This window comes from Gnatocerus cornutus, chromosome 2, assembly GCF_029298725.1.
Source record: "Gnatocerus cornutus isolate USDA-ARS CGAHR chromosome 2, icGnaCorn1.1, whole genome shotgun sequence".
NCBI classification, from domain to species: domain Eukaryota; kingdom Metazoa; phylum Arthropoda; class Insecta; order Coleoptera; family Tenebrionidae; genus Gnatocerus; species Gnatocerus cornutus.
Window position 1 is genome coordinate 13596198 of NC_142234.1, and position 22695 is coordinate 13618892.

At 33.6% G+C, this 22695-nt stretch overlaps 1 protein-coding gene across 1 annotated transcript; it reads left to right on the forward strand.

The window, feature by feature from the left end:
* The first annotated feature begins 48 nt into the window (after nucleotides 1–48).
* On the forward strand, nucleotides 49–2139 carry beta4GalNAcTB (beta1,4-N-acetylgalactosaminyltransferase B). The gene is made up of 5 exons (XM_088050528.1): nucleotides 49–448; nucleotides 494–830; nucleotides 881–1006; nucleotides 1055–1144; nucleotides 1251–2139. The coding sequence occupies exons 1-5, from the start codon at nucleotides 199–201 to the stop codon at nucleotides 1372–1374; spliced, it is 927 nt and encodes a 308-aa protein (XP_087906654.1). The 5' UTR covers nucleotides 49–198; the 3' UTR covers nucleotides 1375–2139.
* Nucleotides 2140–22695: the final 20556 nt, after the last annotated feature.

Below are 22695 nucleotides of genomic sequence, written 5' to 3' on the forward strand. Positions count from 1 at the left end.
AAACCCGTGTGCATCCAATCGAAAAACTGGATAGCGCTAAATTATTATAAAGAGTATAAATTATTATAAAGACTAAGCACACAACAACGTTATGTTTTTTACTTTATTAAAGTACAATACAATGATTGATAGATAATGTAATCTACGTTTAATCGCTAACTTCAGATAACTGCACCTGTCAAAAATGTGACACCAAGAATGAAAACAAAATGTATTTTCGTCTGCTGTAGCATCATTGCCTGTTTTGCAATTTACTGGCCAACGCGTCATGCACGACATTACAATTACATCGCTTTGGAAGATGTATACGACGAACTATTATTTGAACATGTTCGAACAAACAAACCTAACCTTAAATATTGTGATTATGAAGATGTGATCGTAAATAATACTGATGTGGATGTCTCCACCGTCATGGAGCAAAGGCGGTTTTACAAACCCAGACAAGGTATTTTTATTTTGCTGTTTTAACACGGATAATATGTTTCTTTAGGTGGCGAATATGTTCCACGGTCGTGTAATCCTCTGCTGAAAGTAGCTTTGATAGTTCCTTACAGGAATCGATCTCAACAGCTGGAAATATTTTTAAATTACATGCACAATTTTTTACAAAACCAACGTTTACTTTACAGAATTTTTATTGTGAATCAGAGTGATAACTTAGCATTTAATCGCGCGAAGATGTTAAATTATGGAGCTAAAGTTGCGATTGATATGGATTATCCTTGTCTCATATTACATGACGTGGATTTAATACCAGTCAACAGTGGAAATATATACAGCTGCAGTAAGAAACCACGACACATGTCTAGTAGTTTAGATGTTTTTAGGTTAGTCTGACTTTAAGACTTTGGCGCTGCTACTAGCACTACTTTTTTAGATATAATTTGCCATACTTGACTTTGTTTGGTGGGGCTGTTGCCATTTCATCAGAGCAGTTTCTGGGAATTAATGGTTTATCTAATCAGTTTTATGGTTGGGGAGGAGAGGATGATGATTTTTACAGGTTGAGAACATTTTTCTTTGCTGTTAAATAGCTAATGCTCTTTTCTAGGCGCCTTGAAATCCATAATCTTCTACCGTACCGCTTTACTCCATCAATTAGCAAATATACCATGTTATTTCATAAGAAAGAAAAACCTAGGTATGAATTGTCTGTCATTAAATGTAATAATGTATATAATAAATGTAATGTTGTATAATGTATATATGTATAATAATTGTGTTTTTAATTGCTAATCTGTTTACAGTCCTAGCAGATTTTCTACGCTAGAAAAATCTGTGGCGTTACATAGACTGGATGGCTTGTCTTCACTTCCTTCTAATTATACAGTAAAATTAGAAAAACTATATACCTTAGTAATGGCATTTTAGACTATAAGCTCGCTCAGGTAGTGCAAAAACGAAAATTTATGGATTTTTTTCACTTTATAAAAAAAGTATCACCGCGCGAAAAGTAGTGATTGTTGAATTAGTATCAACTTTTTCATTTAGATTGTGTTATGGCTGTTTACCCAAGATTTAACATTTATTAATTAATTAATTGTTGTGATGGACTGTTTTTGTATATTTTTATATTTTAAGTACTTAATTTTGCCCATGGAAAGCAGCGATGTGTTTATGAGGCTGTTTAGAATGAATGTGATCCAGAGATTCTTCAACCTTTTTGTTCATTATGATGTATTTTCTGTTTTGTTTAATGAAATGAATGATGAAATACAAAAAGTAATTCTGCTCCGAATAATATTATACGATTTTTTCTTCAAGCGTTTTCAGTTTGAATTGCCGTCGCAAGTGTTGTGGTCTCTATTTAATAAATTCAATTCGACATACCGTTTAAAATATTATTTTTATAAACATTTGGGCTTAACATTGCAGTGTTCATCCCACTGTCGGATAGAAATAACAGATAAACAGAAACTCAAAATGGCGCTCAAATTGCATAACCGTAGCGGAGATGTGATTGTTTTTGGAACTAACATATTATTAGTAATATAATGTGAATATTTTTTAACTGCGAAACAATACCTGGGATATTGTGGTTCATAACAAAAAATTTTGTTTCGCTTGAAGAAAAACCCATTTTTTGTATTTATGTAATTATTTGTGCTGATAATAAAAATAGTTGCTGGCTTTAAACTGCTTTTTTAGTATTTCGCATAACCCAAGTCAAATTAACATAACAACTATTTTAATCAATAATAATAGATTAACAAGTATAAAGGACTATGCGCATAACAAAGTTATTTCTACATCAAACTAAATGTGTATTTAGTTTAATCCGTAGCTCTTGTATGCTGTTTAGATCTAAAATGTTATCTCATTAGAAATACCAACCGTCACCCCCACTACCGCCATAACGTTCTCAACAAAATTTTGTACTCCCACAGGAAAATACGGACTCTCTTTACATTCACAATTACTCATTTCCAATTTCCTAGATTTCTTGCAGTATTATACAAACGTGAATGTCCGAGGAATGTCAACATGGGTAGTATCTATGACTCTCATTTAAACATCGACTCGTTAAAGCCTTTTTAACCACAACTAATAACACGGTCCAATTTAAATAAGTAGGGAAGTGGAGCGCAGGAGAAACGAAATTACATGAAACTGAAGCCGTTCATTAGAGTCACATGTGTTTCCCTGTTCGTTGAAGCGCAGCACAACCCAAGTATGTGTAGGAACTTCGAAAATAATATATGTTTGGCTGACAATTTGAAAACTTTAGCGAAATAGACGCTCCAACTTCTCGATACTCGAAACTTGTGGACATGAATCTACCCCTTGGGTCATTTCTGCAATGTGTCACATAAGTAATTGCCGCGGTAATGAGTTACGGTTAATTACTGTTTCAATGGAGAGCTGCTGAGACCAGTGTAGGTGATCGAGGGAGTACTATGACGTTTAATATTTTGTTAAGTAATTATCTGCAGGGCAATTATTGATACGATAGTCTGCTTACTAAAGACAGTGGACATAATCTACGGAAATATCAACATATTGTTGCAGAATATGTAACACAAGCTTGAAATTTTTTAAATTATTCTTTGTCGCTCAATATTCTTTTGTTCCGATCTATTTTATTTAGGTATCAATTTTTTCATATTTTAAAGGCTTCAGTTCTTCAAATTGTTTTATTCTTTTTTGCGTGTTCAAATGTTTATTAACATCTTAAGGATGTTCAGACTATTCAAACTTAATCTTGGGATTCCTTAAAGCACCGAAATTCTTGTCTATCGAAATAGTCTAAAATTTCTTCAGCTTATTCTTGAGTTGTTAGAAGAAAATTGAATGTAAAGTTAGAATCAGCTCTAAAAGATTGCTTGGTAAAGCCACACATTTTTTTTCGCATAAACCTAAATAAGAGATTAGAGTTATTAAAGTTTTTAAAAGTACGATTAATTTTTTAACTTTTATTACTACATTTCCACGCAATCTTCCGAAAAAATCCTTGTAACAGAATATGAAAATTAAGTACCAACCCACAATAATACCCTTATAGACAATTCATTTAGTAAATCAGCATTCCCTTGTGGCGTATTTATAACACTTTGCTGAGGCCTCTTTCTCTCAGGTATTTTATGTCTGAAATAATTTACTACCTAATGGCACAAAAGTGAATATAATCCTATTATAATTTCGGAGACACATGAAGGTTCCTAAAACTAATTTGCTCCTTGGAGAAATCAGATTATTCTTGTAGTTTGCATTAATTAAGACACAGTTCATATAATGCGGTTTACATGAAAGACTCATTGACAAGTCCAATTAGGAAACCTGTCACGAGGATTTTCCAACTGCCTAATTGTGTTTCAGCAGGTCATTTCAATGTTATGCGTATGCGTTTAATTTTCGGATATTGGAAAGTAGAACTGAAAAACTTACTCCTGTGGGGAGACAGATCACAAATCAGCCAAAAACGACATCAACAGGGTGAGCTATCTGTCAAACAGAACCATTATTCATTTTGTGGATAAATTGTGTCTGTGCGAATAGCCATTATATCTAGATAAAATCTTAAAATCCTATTTAATTAATTATATTCACTACTTCAAATAGTATCAATGATTAAATTAAATAGGTCGCCTCGAAGCCTGCACTAGAAATGTGGCAGATTGAAGCCACGCTGCAATGGAATACTAAAGGCATTAACTATGTATCACGAGAGCGCATTTAGCAAGACAGTACATGGGGGCGCCTGAAGCGAGTGTAATGCATTAAATAGGACTATTTGAGGTTGCCAATTCTGCGACTACGTCTTGCTAACTTCAAACTAGGCTATATTATTCTCTCTGTGTTTCTCCTCTTCCAAAACATCCAGACAGCTGACAAATATGTAGCAGATCTGAATTTCGCTTTCCTTCCTTACATGTACGATTGTTCCGCTTCTATTTATCACGCACATAAATTATGTCGTCGAATTACACGTCGCTCACCATCTTGATAAACACGCTTAGCGATGCGTGATGCCTAAAGAAAAAATTTATCTGTTAACTGCTGAAACGGCAAATTAGGGTTAATCGGATTGTGAGATCTCAACTGTTGTTCTAAAAAGAATAGCAGGATTCAAGTTGTATGGATGATAGCGTGATGTGTCATTAACTGAGGATGGCTGTTTATGAAAACTGGCAGATGTTCAAAATTCAAAGGAACTCCAGATAATTCTATTCTAGCGTTATCTTCAGATAATGTGGAATGACATTTAATGTAAGATGATAATTTAAGTATTTACCGCACAGCTGTGTACAACGAAGTTGTTTGAAAACACTGCGCTGGTTTTTTTACCCGGCGCCTCCACCATTTTTGTGACAAAAATAAATGGCGTGGAATTAATATAGGAACATGCATATATGTTTTCTTAAAATAATTCCCGTTATAAAAATTAGATAACGTTAAATTTGCTAGATAAATCTGAGCGTTTCTTGGCGTGCCGCTAATAAATCTGGTATACACGTGGATTACGTCGGAAAATTAGTTTGCTTTGGTAATAGTTTATCATTTATCAATCGCATCATTAAAAGTTCCAACATTAGTCATTAGTGCAAAGTTGAAATGAACTTCTTCGCGTATAACCCCATCCATAGTATAGCATATTCCAGTTAATTTAGAGCAAGTGGCGTGATTCCGGGTTAGTGAATATGCAAAATAACGGTCGTACAGGACCGAAATGGCCTCTGTGAGCGACTGTAGGTGTGTTCATCCGAAAATTAGCGATATTAAAAGCAGCATTCCTGGCACCGACCATAATCCGATAAACTGGATGTTATCGAGATGTAGCAGAACACACGTGACGTGCACTCTAAATATCAAATATTTATATCTATTCTATCTTGAGGACGGGGCAATATATTTTTCGGTTTCCCCCGAATAATACCGCTGTTGTATCTTTATGTTGGTTTGTCTGCGATGCACGGAGAGAGGTATTTCATGAATTCACAGCTAATCAGACCGAGAAAATTGAATGTGTGCCATTATTTCCTTTTATGTGAAAGCTTGTAAAAAATAAATACGTTTGCTCTGGTGGAGCAAATTTGCCTCGGATTAATTTTACAAAACGTAAAAAATACTGAATTATTCCGAAGGGTTGGTCGGACGACGAATTTTTTAATTTGGTTTTTCGAGGGAGTTGTGCTCCGTGTTGTAAGGTAAACAAAGGGAAAGTATGAAAGTTAATACTTGTGTATGGGATTTACGCTTACTGCGAAAATTTAGGGTTATTATTCTCTGTCTCAACGACATAATTGGTTGACCAAACGGTTCGGGTGCTTACTAATTTTATTACTTATTATAATATCTAGCTTAGAACATCTCATTATGGCATCTGATTGCAAACTATACAATAAAATTTCTGTTCTACAAGAAGATAAAAAAAGCGTATTTTGGGTTGCCTACATTAAGCTAAATATTTAGCGGGGATGCAAAGAAACAATATATATGTCAAAAATAAAATTGTTTTTCTGGTTTTAGGTCAGAAATAATGAATCTATACAGGGTCCGGCAACACTTGTGTCCACCCTTAAAATCGTCTTTAATTTTAAAGATAAAATTTTGAAAATTTGCATACGCTCATAGTTATGCGTATGCAAATTTTCAAAATTTTCTCTTTAAAATTAAAGACGATTTTGGGGGTAGACACAAGTGTTGCCGGACCTTGTACATGCAAAATAAACTTACAAATAGACCTATCTTTGTGGTCGTAATTGTGCTAGTAGTAAAAATAGTAAAATCATAAACCACTTTTGTGACTTTACTACTTAAGGGGATATCAAACAAATTTCAGTATAGGGCAAATTCAATATATTTTTCCAAACACGATTACTCGAAAACTATTTGAGTAAATTGCTTTCTGTTTTTTGCATATGAATCTGTTCAACGAGCACTATGTTGAATGCTATATACAATTTTTGTAAAGTGAATATTTAATGACTTTTTGATTAATTAAATACAAAAACTTGGCAGAAAGCAAATTAATGTTTAGCATTCCACATGCGTAGACTAATTTTACATAATGTCGACCAAACAGATTTTTTTTAAAGTTAATAGTTTTTGAGAAATCGTGTTTGGAAAATTTCATATTCGAAGCATGTTATCCTTGTCTAGCAGTGACATCTCTTTTCTCTGTACCAGAGAGGTCTGTCTGGTAGGTAGAAATGCGGGTACCATAAATCAATTTTGTAGCCGAAGGGATAGTTTACAACTGAAGCTTTTCCATAAACACACAAAATCTTAAATTTGCCTGAAACAAGATTTTTCTCTTTCATTCAAACTGAACGTAGTTTTGAGGACAATCATTTCAAAATTTTGAACTTTATATCTGATGAATTAGGATTTTAAATTGTTTTAGAATAGTTTAGGTGATAAATATTTGTCTTTATCTTTATTTTTTAAGGAGATTTCGAACAAATTTCAATATAAGGCAAATTCAATGTATTTTTCCAAACACGATTACTCGAAAACTACTTGAGTAAATTGGTTTCTGTTTTTTGCATATGAATCTGTTCAACGTGCACTATGTTAAATGCTATATACAATTTTTGTAAAGTGAATATTTAATGACTTTTTCATTAATTAAATACGAAAACTTGGCTGAAAGCGAAATAATTTTTAGCATTTCACATACGTAGACTTTTCAAAATTCACACATACGTATTTTGAGAACAACCAGACAGTAGTATAACGTCTTGTTGTCAAAATTATGACTTTGGGGTGGTGAAAAGACTGAAAAATTTCTCGTAATTTAAAGGTTTTAAAAGATAGATCAATCACTAAAACAACAGAATATAATTATTATTTATAATTTAATTATTTATAATTATGTTCACTATTTATTGTTATATTTACAAAAATCTTGGACAAAATTCGAAGATCTCAGTGCATCTATTAATTCTTCAATTTTTGCAATTACACAAATCTCATCTTTTCGGGAAAAATTTAATTTATTTATGAAGATAAACATTAAATAATAATAATGAGATTACTTAATAGAACTTAATAGAACTTAATAATTACAATTAATTATTAAGTTTCATGGGTGTAATTTGTAAAGTATCGGACTCAACTATCAAAGTATTTAAGATTTACTGGCCATGGGCAATAATAATTTGGCCATCAGTGCAGTCAAAACTATTAGCTATTGTCCTGACCACAAGATGATGGTAATAATAATCTAAACCACTTGGGCTGGGGTTTTAAGAAGTAGTTTTTATTTATGGTTTTATTACCGTAGTAAGCAGACTGACCATGGGTAACTCACTAAAAGAGTGCCGTCTACAAATAATGAGGGTTGAAGGGAGATGCTACATTTAACGTTTGGATGTTTAAAATGTTTCATATAATTTTTCCTTTACGCAGAATTTTGAAGCAGAATTTACCGTTACAGTTTGTTAGATATCCCCTTAACAGTAAGCACCAATTATAGTTTGCACAAACTTTCTAGCATTTTAAACTGACCAAACACAGCGATTCTAAAAATCGCTAGAAGCCAATATTGCTCTTTTTGATACGATTTCAATTTGCAATGCTGGTATCTAATACAATTTCATAAGACAAATGTCGAAGTTATATTCAAACATTTCGATTAAGTTTGTGAGCACAGTCCGGAACTTTCATTCAATTATGTTCCAATAAAATATGACAACTTGTCTCGAGCAGTTTTTGTCCGCAACATACCTTTTTATGTAACAAATGTAAAAATTGGTGTTACGTGTTGTGCTCTTATGTAGATGACTGATAAATTATGAAACTCACGCATGCAAAAGCACGAAAATCAATTGATAGAGGGTTGATATTATAACTTGTATAAGTCAGTTTTAATTAAATATTGGCACACTTTTAATTTTGTTAAAACTGGCCAGATATGCATTTCGAAACGAATTATTAATAAACCGAGTTGCTGCTTTAATTTAGACGTAAATTCCGAAAGTTTGAGATCTGTTGCAAAATAGTTAATTAACTCATCTGTTCCGGTCTGCGACATCCAGAGTTTTAGGAAAATGAAAAGTGCGAACACGGAAATCCGCCGACAATTTCTGAAAACAGTTTATCCATATTTCTATAGACTTTTTAATGAGAACTTTTGTACGCTAAGATATTCTCGGTTTCTACAGCGAGATATGACATAAACTTGTTAGGTTTTAACAGGGCTTTATCTATTATTTATTACAAAATTTCCTTTTAAATAATTTACGAATTTACTTCTAAGTTATTTATCAATGCTTTAAAAGCATCACTCGTACAATTCGGTAATCAATTTAGAAATTTATGGACGCCGCGTAGGCAGATGGAATGGCATTTAGTTAGACTTTAATAAATAACTCGGAGCGGAAAGATATTTTTGCCATATAATTGCGCGAATTCTCATAATAAATCCCTCGCAAAGTGGCAGATTTTACGAGAGTTTAAATAATTTTTCAGTTAAGTTACACTCGTTTAAAGGTCTAAGGACAATTTGGACATTTTCTTCTTGTTTAACTTGAAGATTAATAAGATTTATAACAGAGTTCAATTTAAACGGGAATTGGTTCGGTCGTTTACATTTAATTAAATGCTAACGTGCAATTTACCGATATATCGTATATGTAGTAAAATTCATATACAATAAAAGAACGGTGTTCGGATTTTATTTAAGTCGGTATCCATTTTATGTTCGTTTTTAATAAAAATGTTATATCGGAATCGCAACTGGGAGTCGAAGAACCACCAGCGACTTTACCTTATCACAGTTTCAATAAAACGAATATTTCCTGTATTTTTATCTTCTAAAGATATATCCGGTTCCTATAAGACTCAACTCGATAGATTATTTGTTTTATTACTTAGAGTTAAATGAAATCTAATTTTATCGATTGTGGCGGCAGATATAAGCCGCAATCGGCTCTTGAGCAAGAAAATCCTAGAATAATACCAGCAGATAAAGTTTTATTATAACCAATATTCTATTTCCTTTGAAATTCTATCGGAGGGATTTGACAAATCGGAGATGGGCGTTCGGAAAACTGATTATGATTAATTTAATTTTGGTAAATAAATGAGCAAGAGATAATTACCTCTTTAATTATTCTATCATTTAAAGACTTGCGATGATTCTTCAGCTGTGAGAGAGGAGGAGTCCCTTAATTGAATTATTTATTAAGAGAAGGCCAATTAGTGTCTGTGTTCGGAAAATAATTAATGAATCACCGAGATCACAATTCGTAACTTGATAAAAACGTCTCATACCTTAAAAATATTAAGTTAAAATGTGACTAACAAGAAGAGGCATGAAAAAATCCGGTGAAAAATTATTGGAAATAAAAACGGATTTTCCTCTTGAATGCGTAACAGATTTCGCGGTTGCTAAAAACAATTTGTCACCAGGGAAGACATCAATTATTATTTGCTTTAATGACTTTTAATTTGTATGGTAAACGAAATCATTAATCCTGCTTCGTTAATTAGAGACGTGGTCAGCTTGAAATAAAACAACTACATAATGGATGATTGGCTGGAAAGTTCGCTATCAATTTGGGAAAAAGGCCAAGAGCTATTCCGACAAAATAGTCTTTGACATTGCTACGTTTTCCACCGCTTTTCCAAAAACCCATAAAAAATTGATGATTGGATTCAGATTAACGACTGACCGACTGAATTCGCAGTTGAATTGTCAGCGTTCATAAAACTGAATGAAATTGTTAATCAAATTAGAAGCGTATTCATTTCGAACCATTGCTCTTCATAGAGTCACTACATTTTTGTTTAATATTTATAAACCAGAAAAGATATTTATGTCATTTCCAATTGCGTATCCGCGTCGCAAAAACATGTTCGTGTTTTTCATCAACCTACATCCACTCGGTAAGTAAACAACAAATCAGCCTCAAGCTTCAAAGGGCAGAGCTTTATAATTCTATTGTTTATTTGCTAGCATACTCATCTTCGACGTTATACATATTTACATATTTCCACATGTGTTAATGTTTACCGCCTAAACAAGCCTGAAGCTCTTGAAACTACGACAAACACAGATAGATAGACCGCCAAATTGAGTTATAAGCCCGGTTATGATTTTCGAGAACAATCAGATAAGCTAATAAACTGTGAATTAAATTAACGTGCGTTCTACAGAAGAAACCGCTTTAAAATCAAAAGTTAAGAAATTTTTATTAAATCATCTATTTTTATCTGACGTGGAGGTACAAACAAGAGAGTACTTTGACACATTCACGTGTCACTTTCTGATCGAAATGTCGTTTTTCCGCCACAAAAACAAGAAAATTAAGTATGAAACAATTACCAATGAAAACAAGGACGAAAACGGACCTATCATAAGTAAAAGTAAAGAATTCTCTTCAGAAGCAGTGAATCTATTGATAAATAATTTCGTGGTTCCAGAAGACAAAACTAAATTAAACTTTAAACGTGAGTGGGTATAAGTAGGTACAATTAAAACTTTTAATTTTAGAATGTATAAAAAAGAAACAAAAAGTAGCTCATTCAAAATTTAAAAAAAATTTAAACGACGTTGGTGCTCGGAATTACGCGACATTCCAAAGACTGAAGAGGAGATTAGAAAACATTAGAAATTTTTATCCGGAACTGTACTACAGTGAGAAGAGTGTTATAGAGCTCTGGGCGAAAGAAAACGAACTAAGTAAAATTAATTTGGAAATCTTAGATTATGACAGGGACTCTTGGCTGTGGATATAAACTTCTACACACATATTGGTCTTGAAATCTGAAATTAATGATTCGAAGTGCGAATGTGCGCTCAGAAAATTAAATTTACCGATTTTTTCTGCATCCGACATTGATTGAAATTTCCCTGTAATAATTAATTTCAGAATTAAATTTACATTTCTTGAGCAATTTTTTAATTGAATGTTATTGTACTTAATCAAGCTGAAATGTGATAAATAAAACATCAAAAAGCTCCGATAAATGGAAAATACGCTTACATTTTTTTTTATTTTCAAGCGCTAAAAGATTTTTGTGATATTTACTTCTAGTGCTCGCTATTGTGTCGACTGGTTTAGAATTTGTTCGGAGATTTGGAGAGTTCATTTTTTAACAATGCTCTCAAGAGAACGATCGTTTTATTCCGTAGTGACCAATTTTGGACATTTACAAAGACATTTATATAAATCTTGAGATAAAGTGGCCACTACAGAGACCAGTTGTAATAAAATGTATTCGCTTTCCAATAATGGAGATTAAAGTCATTTCCGGGTTTATTCAAGTGAGTTTGCAGTGGTATTACCAACAGAAATTGATACAAATCTGAATAATAAATAGGTCGTAATTGATTAGAGGTCAACGCCGAACTAGTGGAAAATTGTAATATCTAACCGACTCCAATATTAAAGGGAAATAGATATACCTTCAGCTCTAACACGACAATTTCATGCTGTATTTCACAAAATAAACATTAAATACTGAATGTCGGTCTTGAGAATTATTAAGTGCTCAAAAAGGAAAAAGTCATGCGAAAACTAAACTTAAACTTTCCACGTGCTTACGAGCGTGCAGGATAATTGATATAAGACGAACTGTAATATTACGTTTTTAACAAAACGACAAATGTTCAAATGAACTTGGAAACATTCAAGCACAAGTTGAATTTTCAGATTTACATACGACAAATTAAGCGTGTAGAGCCGGAGGGTAAATTAAAAAGTCGCCACCGTTTGTAAAATTCTCTTTACCTAAAAATAATGAAAAGTGTCCCCATGCGTTGACGGAATTAATTATTTAGGGTTTTTCATCATTTTCTGTTTTTTATAAACAAAGAAAAAATGAAATTGATGTGAGGGTGATTTATTCTTCTGTGAAAGTACACGCAAACGGGAATTTAATCAAGGAGCGCCGACAGGTTTTGAAATGCGGTAGTGTCAAAACCACATGACTGGGAGTTGCCATTCAAAGTCCGGATTTATCAATATTTTATCTGTTTGACGGTTTTCAGCAGTTGTGTGAACTGATTGACAAATAATAAGTATTTTCTACGCGAGAAATCGATTAAAACTTTAATTAATTTAATACCGCTTTGTCGAAACCCAATAAATCTAATTACTAAAATATCTACTCATTTCCTTGGATAATCTAGAGGGGAATATGTTTTATTAGGTGTTGCTCCTGGCAGTGGCATTGTTTGCTAAGTCCGTTGTGACTTCCCGTGACAAAATTTATAGGATCTATCTGTTCAAACCCATCAGCTAATCTCCATTCGCATCAGGACCAGCTATTCAAGCACGAGGTTAATAATACATGTCAAGTGAAAAGCAAAAGTTATAATTTATCACCTGAGTAGTTAAAAATTGACCCAAACACTTTAAAATTGCAGGTGAAGATAATGTTTTCATTACTAACAAGACCGAATTAGGACGCACGTCATCAAATGTATTGGATTTTGCCTCGCTCAACAAAGATAAAATATAATAATTTCTGTGGTATCGTTTTACAAATATTTATTATTCAACCTCCTCGGTAATTCTAAAATCTCTTTGATTTTCTTAACACAACACCGCGACTGTTTGTGGGCGGGTTGAAAAAGTTGAATTAAAATTCATGTTTTACTTTACATTCTAACTGATGCTCAAAGATTTCAAACACGACTGTTTCTTGTGTGTGGAAATTTATTTATTTTTCATTAATTTAGAATACTGCAGAGGATTGACTTTGCGTTGCAGTAGGAGTGTTTTTCTTTCGTGTTTACTCAAGAGAACATTTACACGGAATGAATTTATCTGAGGAAAAACAGGAGAGGATCATTATTGTATTATAATATGGGTTATGTCCTTTGTCAACAAACATTAAATCAAAGATGGTACAAATACATAAACAAATTTAACCCGGCGCATCCGCCTTTCCTAGAAAGACTTGCTGAAATACCGTAAATTTTTTATTTTATTTATTTTCTCAAGTTGTAGGTTTTATGTGAGCGAAAATATCCTAAATATTTAACTTAATATAGGCAATACAAAATACACTTTTCTTTATCTATTTGTAGGCGAGAAATTTAATTTCTCAGTTCGGAAACAGGCGGTCTAGTAGTGAAACCAAATGAAAGCATTAATATCTTTTGATGTTTATTAGTTGAGGTCTTTAACGTATTTTTTTTTCATTAAATTCTTTAAAGTTAGACCAGGATCAATTTTATCTATTTTTTATTAGAAGCAATAAATGCAGAACGAACTTTAAGAGTTCGTCAGGACTGCATTAATTAAAAGAACAAAGAATTTGTTTTAATCTGATAAACGGATCTGTTGAAATAGAACAACGTAAATATAAGAAAGGTAATTAAAAATAATTGTTTCAATCTTTGGAGTGGAAACTAAATTACTGAGTACTTTAAGTTTACGGACAACTACGGCGAAAGATAGAATAAAAATTTCGTGGGAGTTTACTTTCGAATCTCGCTTCTGCAAAGAGCACAATTAATTGACAATTTTGTTATTGTTGCCTCTGAAACAGTGCTGACAATATTAAATAAATTTATATTTTTCAGACTGCTGCTAGCTCGATTTTTTCTCCCTTGTTTGCTATTCCATTAATACCGTCAGTTGGTAGCGATAATATCATTTCCATGAGGTATAAAGTTGCTATAAAAACAACTCGTTGATCATCCATGAATTTGTTCTATTTTATGTTTGATGCAGCAACAATAATTTGTTTAATATTTGGTTCGTTGTTTGCATAAATCTGCAATTACTAACTATTCGGATATTCGGATAAACAAACATTTAAAATGCAAGTTAAAACACAACAAACAAGGCGATAAAGTTATAATGGATGTTGCAAAATTTATCGAAAGCGTAGTTCTCTTTAATAAAGTATTCTTTATGAAGCTTCCTCTTGTTTGTACGGAGAGTAGTGAAACACTGCGAACATTATATGTTGACAGACAGCGGCAAATTTCTTAATAACGTTACTTTTGTCTTTGTGCCGACAGAACTCATTTTTCGGTACAAAAAGCTCCAAAGCTCCAAAAATTAAATGTTAAAAATATAAATCCAATAGCTCCGCGTTGAAAAAGCTGTCCCTTCACCGGCACGGCACAATAGGTTTTAAGGTCACAGAAGCTTTAAATTCAGAACAGGAGTAGTAATATATTTCCGGAAGCACGCTTTCCTTCGCCTATATTGTTTCTTTTTATCTTGTAAATTTACGGAATAGCCTCGAGAAGAAAGTCGTATGGGGCGACCATTAATAATAAATTCGTAATGTGATGCAAAACAGCTCGGGTTTGTTAATATTTTTGGTGACGCCGCTTTTTCATTGTCATTGCTAATTTTTCACCACGATTAAATCCATATTAGTCCGGGCTATAGTTCTGGGAGGTGCGAGTAAAGAGAGTTAGCAAACATTAAGGCTAATTAGGTAGTAATACTGCACAAACTTGACTCTATTGTTCCATTGAAAGACTGTTTGGGTTAATCGTAATGGACAATTTATTACGTTGATTAGAAATAGTTTGGAGGATGAAATCTCAGTATGCAGCTGTTGGCAGAACTAAGCAATGTAACCTGTTACAGTACAATGAGTTTGTTACATTATCACTGTACAACTTGATAACATCTACGAGACACTATAAACTAGCTCCCAACACGAGTAAAAAGTCCACTTTGCAGAGGTGTAATTGTTGCGCTTGTGGATACGGGAATACGAGTATAACCAAATTTGTTATGCAATTAACTACACTGCGAAAATATAACCGTACAGAGCTGGTTTACTTTAATTAAAAATGAAGTAGACATGTTTCTAAAATTGATATTGTTTTATTAACTACACAAGGTTTACCTTTGTATACTTTCAAATAGAACAAATGAATGACTAGTCTTGAATTAAAAATTTATATTAACCAGTTATGTCCCTGACAAAGCTAACTATAAAAACGGCAAATTTAAATGTAATGAAACCACAATGGAGAAAGAAAAACATAATAAAACTAGAGCAAAGACGGTTTTATTAGTCTCATTTTCATCACATGCCGAAAACTGTATTGTAAAATTTTTATACTGTCTTTTGTCAGAACCGTCATATCGTTAGATTACTCGTACGTCAAATCAGGTGTAAAATTAATCGACTTCTTGCGATTGGTAAAAGATGCTCTGTTTGGTATGTGCGATTTTGACTTTAAAATCTTTATGAGAGTGTCTTTAAAAGAATTTTCTAGTTAATAGACGATTTTGTTTCTTTTATCGTTAACTTAAAAATTAAAAGTGACGTATTGTGAGGAATTGCTGCTATTTTTCTTTGAAAGTTTAGAAGTAAACAATGTAGGAGTGAGAAAAGGAATTGCTTCCAAAGGCCATGAGACAAATGAGAAACCAAGCGAAGTATTCTACAAGGAATCATTTTTCAGCTTTGAAAAATACCTTATACAAGTTCCACGTTTTATTCTATTTCACTACTTTAATTTTAGTTGAGTCTCTAAATCAATTCTTTTGAAAAGAAATGAGTTTAACGAGCTTTTTACAATAATTATCTTCTAATTTACCTCCTTAAACATTCCCTTGGCGTGACAATTTCGGACGAAACTTCAAAGCCCATTAACCACAGATAATTTTGTAAATTATGATATATGTAAAGGGACAGAGACATTTTGTACGCCCAAGGGTTTGTAAGGGTGATTTAGGTTGACGTTGAGAGTAAACGCTGGATTATTGCGTTCATTCAAATTTAATTGATAGAGCAATCACCATCGTGCGCTTTGCTATCCGAAAACATATCTGAAGTGATTATATACCTCTATTAATCCGATTTTTAGATCACAATTTATTAGGTCCGTAACAGGAGATATTTGGAAAATATAGGCGCTTATATCTAAAGGTTGATAAAATATCAAATTGAAATCCCAAATTTATGGTTTTGCTTTAACGACAAAAACTGAAATATTACTTGCGATTTAAATATCCGACACATAAGTCATATTTGACAAAAAAACTTTTAGGAAGGATAGCGCGCGTTTGAAGCAGTCAGAAATGTTAAATTGTAATAAAATGAGTTGTAAGAGAGATGTGGAGTTGAAACTGTATTTTTTGTGTTTCATATTGTTAACGTGAAATCTCTCGATTGTCTTGCTGTAAAACACTTCCATTTACGTAAAGAGCGAGTAATGGCTAGAGTGCTTTTGAGTAGTCTAAAAACAAAGAGAGTGCATTCCATTGTACAACTTTTCTAATTATGATAACAACATAGCTACTTCCTCTGTTTTTAAAGAAGTTCTAAAATGTTGTTATCTTAATGATAAATTAATTATCCTTATTTAACTTCCATTTTATTCTTTGACTTCCATCTAGGGGTCGCCTCCAACAATATGTACCTCTGAATGAAACAAGAATTTGTTCACTTTACAGGCGATTTAATTTATCTCTTTCTCAACCATTTGTCATAGATTTCGTCGAGAGGAAAAATGAACGCCTCTAGCGATTTGCCTTTTTTATAGCTTTCTTGTTTGCTCTGGAAAATCCTTTGTTTTGGTAGTCGGTGTCAGGTTGCAGCGAATGAGATAAATGAGTAATCGAGGAAAATCAGAAATTAATTTATTACGTTATCTTCGTGTTAGTTATCGAGCTAATCTTTTTAATCAATCTGCGCGCCAGGACAGACGAGGCGTCGGCACGAGCAGAACCTGTAATTTGTCAGATTATGGCACGCCATCTGTGTTTTGAGCCCTAGTAATAGCTGCCCGTTAATTAGAGGACTTGGTGAAAATTAATCTGTTATAGGTTTTTGATTTTTAAAGCTGCGGGGTAAACGGAACTAATTGGACAGTTAAACCGGTTGGCGACGACACGCAGAAAACTTGGGGAGATTTATTCGTGTGGGAATTTTAACTCCGATAACTGAATTGGAATTCCAATAATTACAAGATGTTGCACTAATTTTTTCCACTTTAGATATTGTAATTTAGTTGGCAAATAAACGGTTTCGGAAAACAATTGCTTCAAACAGACAATTTCTATTTGTACGAAGACGAGACGTAGCAGCGATTGCTATCTTCGTATCAATTTATGGTAACATCCGCCAACGTACACACGTACCCTCAGATGCTGCGATATTCCAAATGAAATTGGGGAAAACTCGTTCATTTTAGATGGTGATTGTTGCTAGTTGTAAGACCGACAAATCCAAAAACAAATCACCCACTTTGTCGTAAGTTATCGCAAGAAACTCTGCTGCCAGGCTGTTTTCCCACCTCCAAAGATAACAAGCTTACTCAAATAACAAAACTAATACTAGCACTACCGTAGGGCTAAAATCCAGCGGTTGCACCTAATACTGTTTAAATATTTATTGTGAACTATAATTAAATGTTGTTATAGGCTAAATTAACAATTAATTGATTATATTTGCATGTATAAACCGTTGCAGAGCTATAAATGAATGCACAATAATTAATTTATGGTTTATGTTATGGCTTTTGTAGCCCCAACGTTATATTTAGCAAAGATGACTTTTGTGGGGTAATCATATTTTTTTACAAGTTTTAACAGCACTAGCATGATAACGTCACACCACGTTTATGATTTTTAATGTTAGCTACAAATCCCGACGATACGAAGGTTTCCAAAATAGATAGTGACCTGACTAACGTCAATAATTTCTACCGCCCTCACGTGCTTTCAACGTCATTCTCGGAATTTTCGTCTTTTTAATTCAATTTCCGTTTTTCCAAAACATTTGCATTTTCCGGAAGTCACGCCTCGTCATATTCACACGGCATAATTTCGTCATGGGCGCCCGAAGTTAGTCACGTTTCGTCATTCTATGAGATAACGCTAAATAGCAAAAATACCTGAAGTATGAAAGCTCTTATTAAAGTAAATTGGATGTAATTGCCTAAATAGAACAAGTCCCAGGCGATGCGCCTTGCAAACCCTTCCCGGTTTCTCTATCCTTTTCTAGGGTGAAACCGCCTCCGCCTCTTTTTCTAGATTGCATCAACTACACTTCCATAATTGGTTACTTTCACGGATTCACTGTTTTCCAATCAGGGGTTGCTCTGTTCTTCGACTCAGGTCGGAAATCAATCGATTTGTTGGCTGACACAATAGACACAATTGGGGTTGATATAATGGCGAGGGCGGAAAAAAATTCAAAACACATATTTGACAATCGGGATGATGTGAACAGGGTCACCCTAATTGATACTAAAGGGTTGTGAAATTGTACACCTTTTATTTCTTTGGGATCAAAGGGGGCAATCAACACATAAAGGGCGTAAACAGGCGGGTATCGCCTTACAAAGACTTCATTCTCATTTAATTTCGACATAATGATGCTCTATTTAACACCATTATGTTAATATTGACATCAGGATCGTTTTCACAATTTTTTTAACAAACAAAAGACGATTTAAGCTACAATTTGTGTTCCCACCTCCATTTTTTGACAATTAAAAAATTCTGTTGCGTGACTTTTGTCCACTACCGTTGGCAGCAACTAATTATTACATTTTCTGTTTAAATTATTAAAAAATGGTAATTTGTTTGGAAGGTAATTTATTGTAGAAATGCCTTCACTTTATGCGATATTTCGCAAAGTGTCAACTTAATGTTTGGTGTTTATGGTGTTTAAATGTCCAACACGAGGGTTAATCGACTTGTACACATGATTTGTATTTTATCACCCGAGGGACTGATCCGTGAAATTTGGTAGCGATACCTTCATAATGCTAAGACAAGCAAATTATTATTGTTATGGGAGTGTAAATGTCATGGCCAAACTACTACTCCTTGAATTATGATTATTATATCCACTAGGGGTTAGAATCTATTGATTAGCAACCAGGCGGTTTTTATCGAGCTCTTTTTATTACAACCACCAACGCGGTTTTTACTGAATATAATTTTACACACAAATTATATATTATTTATTTTCATTATGGATTTGTTAGTGCAAAGAGAATTATTCATACAGCAAACTGGCAATGGTGACCCAAAGCGTGTTTGTTCGAACTAGCTTTTTTAAATATACCGACCACGATTTCATTTTAACACATATAACGGATTTTGTCAGTTTGTTGAAATCCTATCTTGCGAATAATTGTTTCTCCTGCTATAAATTTCGTCCTTCATCACCTCCAAGTCGTGTCATTCTCTTGCAACAAACTCTTTGTTGCGTAAGGCACCCCGCCGCCCTACCGGATTGCCGCCCGCGGCTACACGGAAGGCCTGTGTGCACGCATTATTAGCTAGTACTCGTAGCGGTCGGTTATGATGAATGCCCGTAACGCGCTGCCTCCGCCGCCGCCACCGTCGTCGTCTCGCGTGTTAACGAGACAGCGATCCACATCACGGAAACACCACTCCCTCGTTCGCACGCTTCTTCTATTATGTTTTTCATTCTAAACAGATTTTCTTCCATATTCGAAGATTTGGCTCTAATTTTCTTTTTTTTTTCAATAGCGTTAACGCGATTTTATCACAAAATTTGTTTTTCGTGTATTCTTTAAGATCCTTTTTGTGTTTTCAGTAGGGAGATTGTATGCTTTTATCTGTAATTACAAGCTTTTGTTCTTTGTTTCACCTTCGTCAAGTAATAGAGCTTTTATAATGATCTTAAACAGGATATCATCTGTATAGGTATTATTTTGGGTGCTTTCATTAGCTAAATTGAGTTGTATTCGTGCTATGTAAGTAGCTTTCTTTTACGGACCGTCGAAGCGTTAATGTTTAAATAGATTTTAAGTGAGTCTTGTGTGGTATATGCGGAATTCACGAGAATTCTTAATGCCGAGAGAAAGGTACATTTATACCTATGCGGCCTTAATAATTTAAAATGTTGTGGGTTATAAATATATAGCACCACAGTGTGGCTTCGTTTGAAACAGGAGATTTTACACCTGTGTGACTTTAGTAATCGTATTCAGGGTGTTACTAATATCCCCAACTATTGCTATTTACTAGAATTACCACAGCATGAAAGTATTTGTTAATCAAGACAGACAATCCCTCAAAGGAATCCTAGTAACTAGTTAAAAGCAAGCTTATAGTGCAAATACGCAGACGCTCTCTCTGCACTAACTTATGAAAATTTATGATAAGTGTAAAATAAAGTAAAGTGCGCAATAGGCATCAAAAGCAGCTACATAGAAGTAATTTTTTGTGCCCCTCCGCTATTTTTCATGGCATTAAAAGTTTTTACAATGTGGTGCTACCAACCTATTTTCCAACTGATAGAATTTCCGTAAATGAGAGAATGACCCTGCGGGCTCGGATTTCAACACTTTTTTAGCTTAGTAAAACAAGTGACTTTGCTTCTCGATTTCATCTAAATTTACCAGTGCTTTCAATGCAAATCTCTTAAGACATACATTGTGATGTTAATAATCGTGTGTACACCTTGGGGCGAAGAACATGACCTATTATACCTAGTTAACCTGTCAAACGTTTAATTGTCGTAGCTGTAATTATACACGCTCTGCTTTCAAATCGTGTCACTACCAGAAATGCCTAACAGAATCTATAGAACTAAGAGTCTTTACGTGTTAACCCATTATTTGCTCTCCAAAATAATAATTTTCCTCTCAACAGTCTTATCATGTGTGATAAGGAGATGAAAGACGCCTGTAAGCACCCTGTGGTGGCTCCTTCCCCTGTGATGGTACGTTTGCACGCACTGAGCAAATAAACAGGAAATGGCTAAATAGTCTGTTTGCAAATGAACTTAATCGAATCTGTTTTGTGCACTCGTCGCTTATAAAACGTTTTTTACCGATCTTTTTGCCAATTTACATTTTAAAATATTCTAATAAAAGTCCATGGGCTTGTTTAAGAGGGATATAAAAATCTCTTTGTGAGCACTGAATAATTTTTTCTTTGTTTCTGGGCGAGATTAAAGACGCACCTAAGAGAAGCGGACCGAACTTTTCGGCACGAAATTATGCCGGAAATATAAACTTGTGACTGTAATATAAAGTTTATAAATTGTTAGTTATTACGAAATGTCGTTGTATCTTTGTTACACTTCAGATCGGAGAATACTATCTTATTCTTTCACGTTTATTCGATTTATCGCAGATTGGAGTAATTACGCATCAACCCCATCGAAAACTAATTTTTATCAGGTTCGCATTTTACAGGTGCTTTATTATTGAAAATTAATTGAAAACTAAAAGCACTTACAATGCAACGTTCGTTTATTGTCAGTTTTTAATTGCATTTTGTGTGCGTAATTAAATTTTTTGTTGCATTTTCACTATGAAATGTGACAGGACTATTCACTCTTTCCATCCTTTTTACTTTTATGAATTTACTTTAGTACTCGTTACTTGCAACGTTTCATCTTCATAATAGGAGAGCTTATTATCACGATTTCCATCTTCTTATCATTGTTAAACCGTTAAATTTCAATGAGGAACTTTATGAGTTAGCCAAGTTGCAATTGCTATGGTAATATTCGAGCTATTACTTGAAATAGCTCATCACCATCTCGGTAATAGCAAGCTTCATAATCAGGAGAGATTGTTAAATTTTAATAATGTGATTATGCTTATGTAGAGCCATTATTAATTAAAGCTTATTAGATAACAGAGAGAAGAATCTCAAAATAACAAATCTTTGAAAACCTGGTTTGAATTTTTCTTTTTATTAAAGTTCGATTTCAGATTCATTAAGATGGGACTTTGGTTAAAACTTTACAATAACTAGTTGCAAAACGAATTAAAAAGAAACACGAAATCCGTAGGGAATTTAAGTTTAATGATTACAATGTATAAAAAACTTATTTTAGTTTGAATAATAAGTAATTTTAAATTGCAGTAAACGGAAGCATACAAATCCAGAAAACCAGAAGGTACGAAGAGTTTGAAGTAATGGCGTAACTTTTTAGCCATATGAATGCTTTGTCTCATCTGGTTGGACCGGGTTCTCCCTTTTTGTTTAGGACTCTATTAGCATACAATGTCAAGCACCCAATTAGCCACGAGAATCTTTATTCTATGCAAATGGACATCAAGCAGCCATAAAACACACCTTATCCGTTTAACTCACATTATTAAAACGGCCTTACATTCCATACACCCTTCACACTATATCGTAAAATCCTATATCCGTCAGAGTTGCAAAATTAATTGCGTCGTATTAACCAAAACAGCACTTCACCTCGTATGCTGCAAAGGTGATACCCTTATAGTTCGCATCTATTTCCTTTAAGGTAAAGGCTTAACAGCAAAGAGGTAATCTAATGCTAAACTAGTCTTCAGTCGGCGCT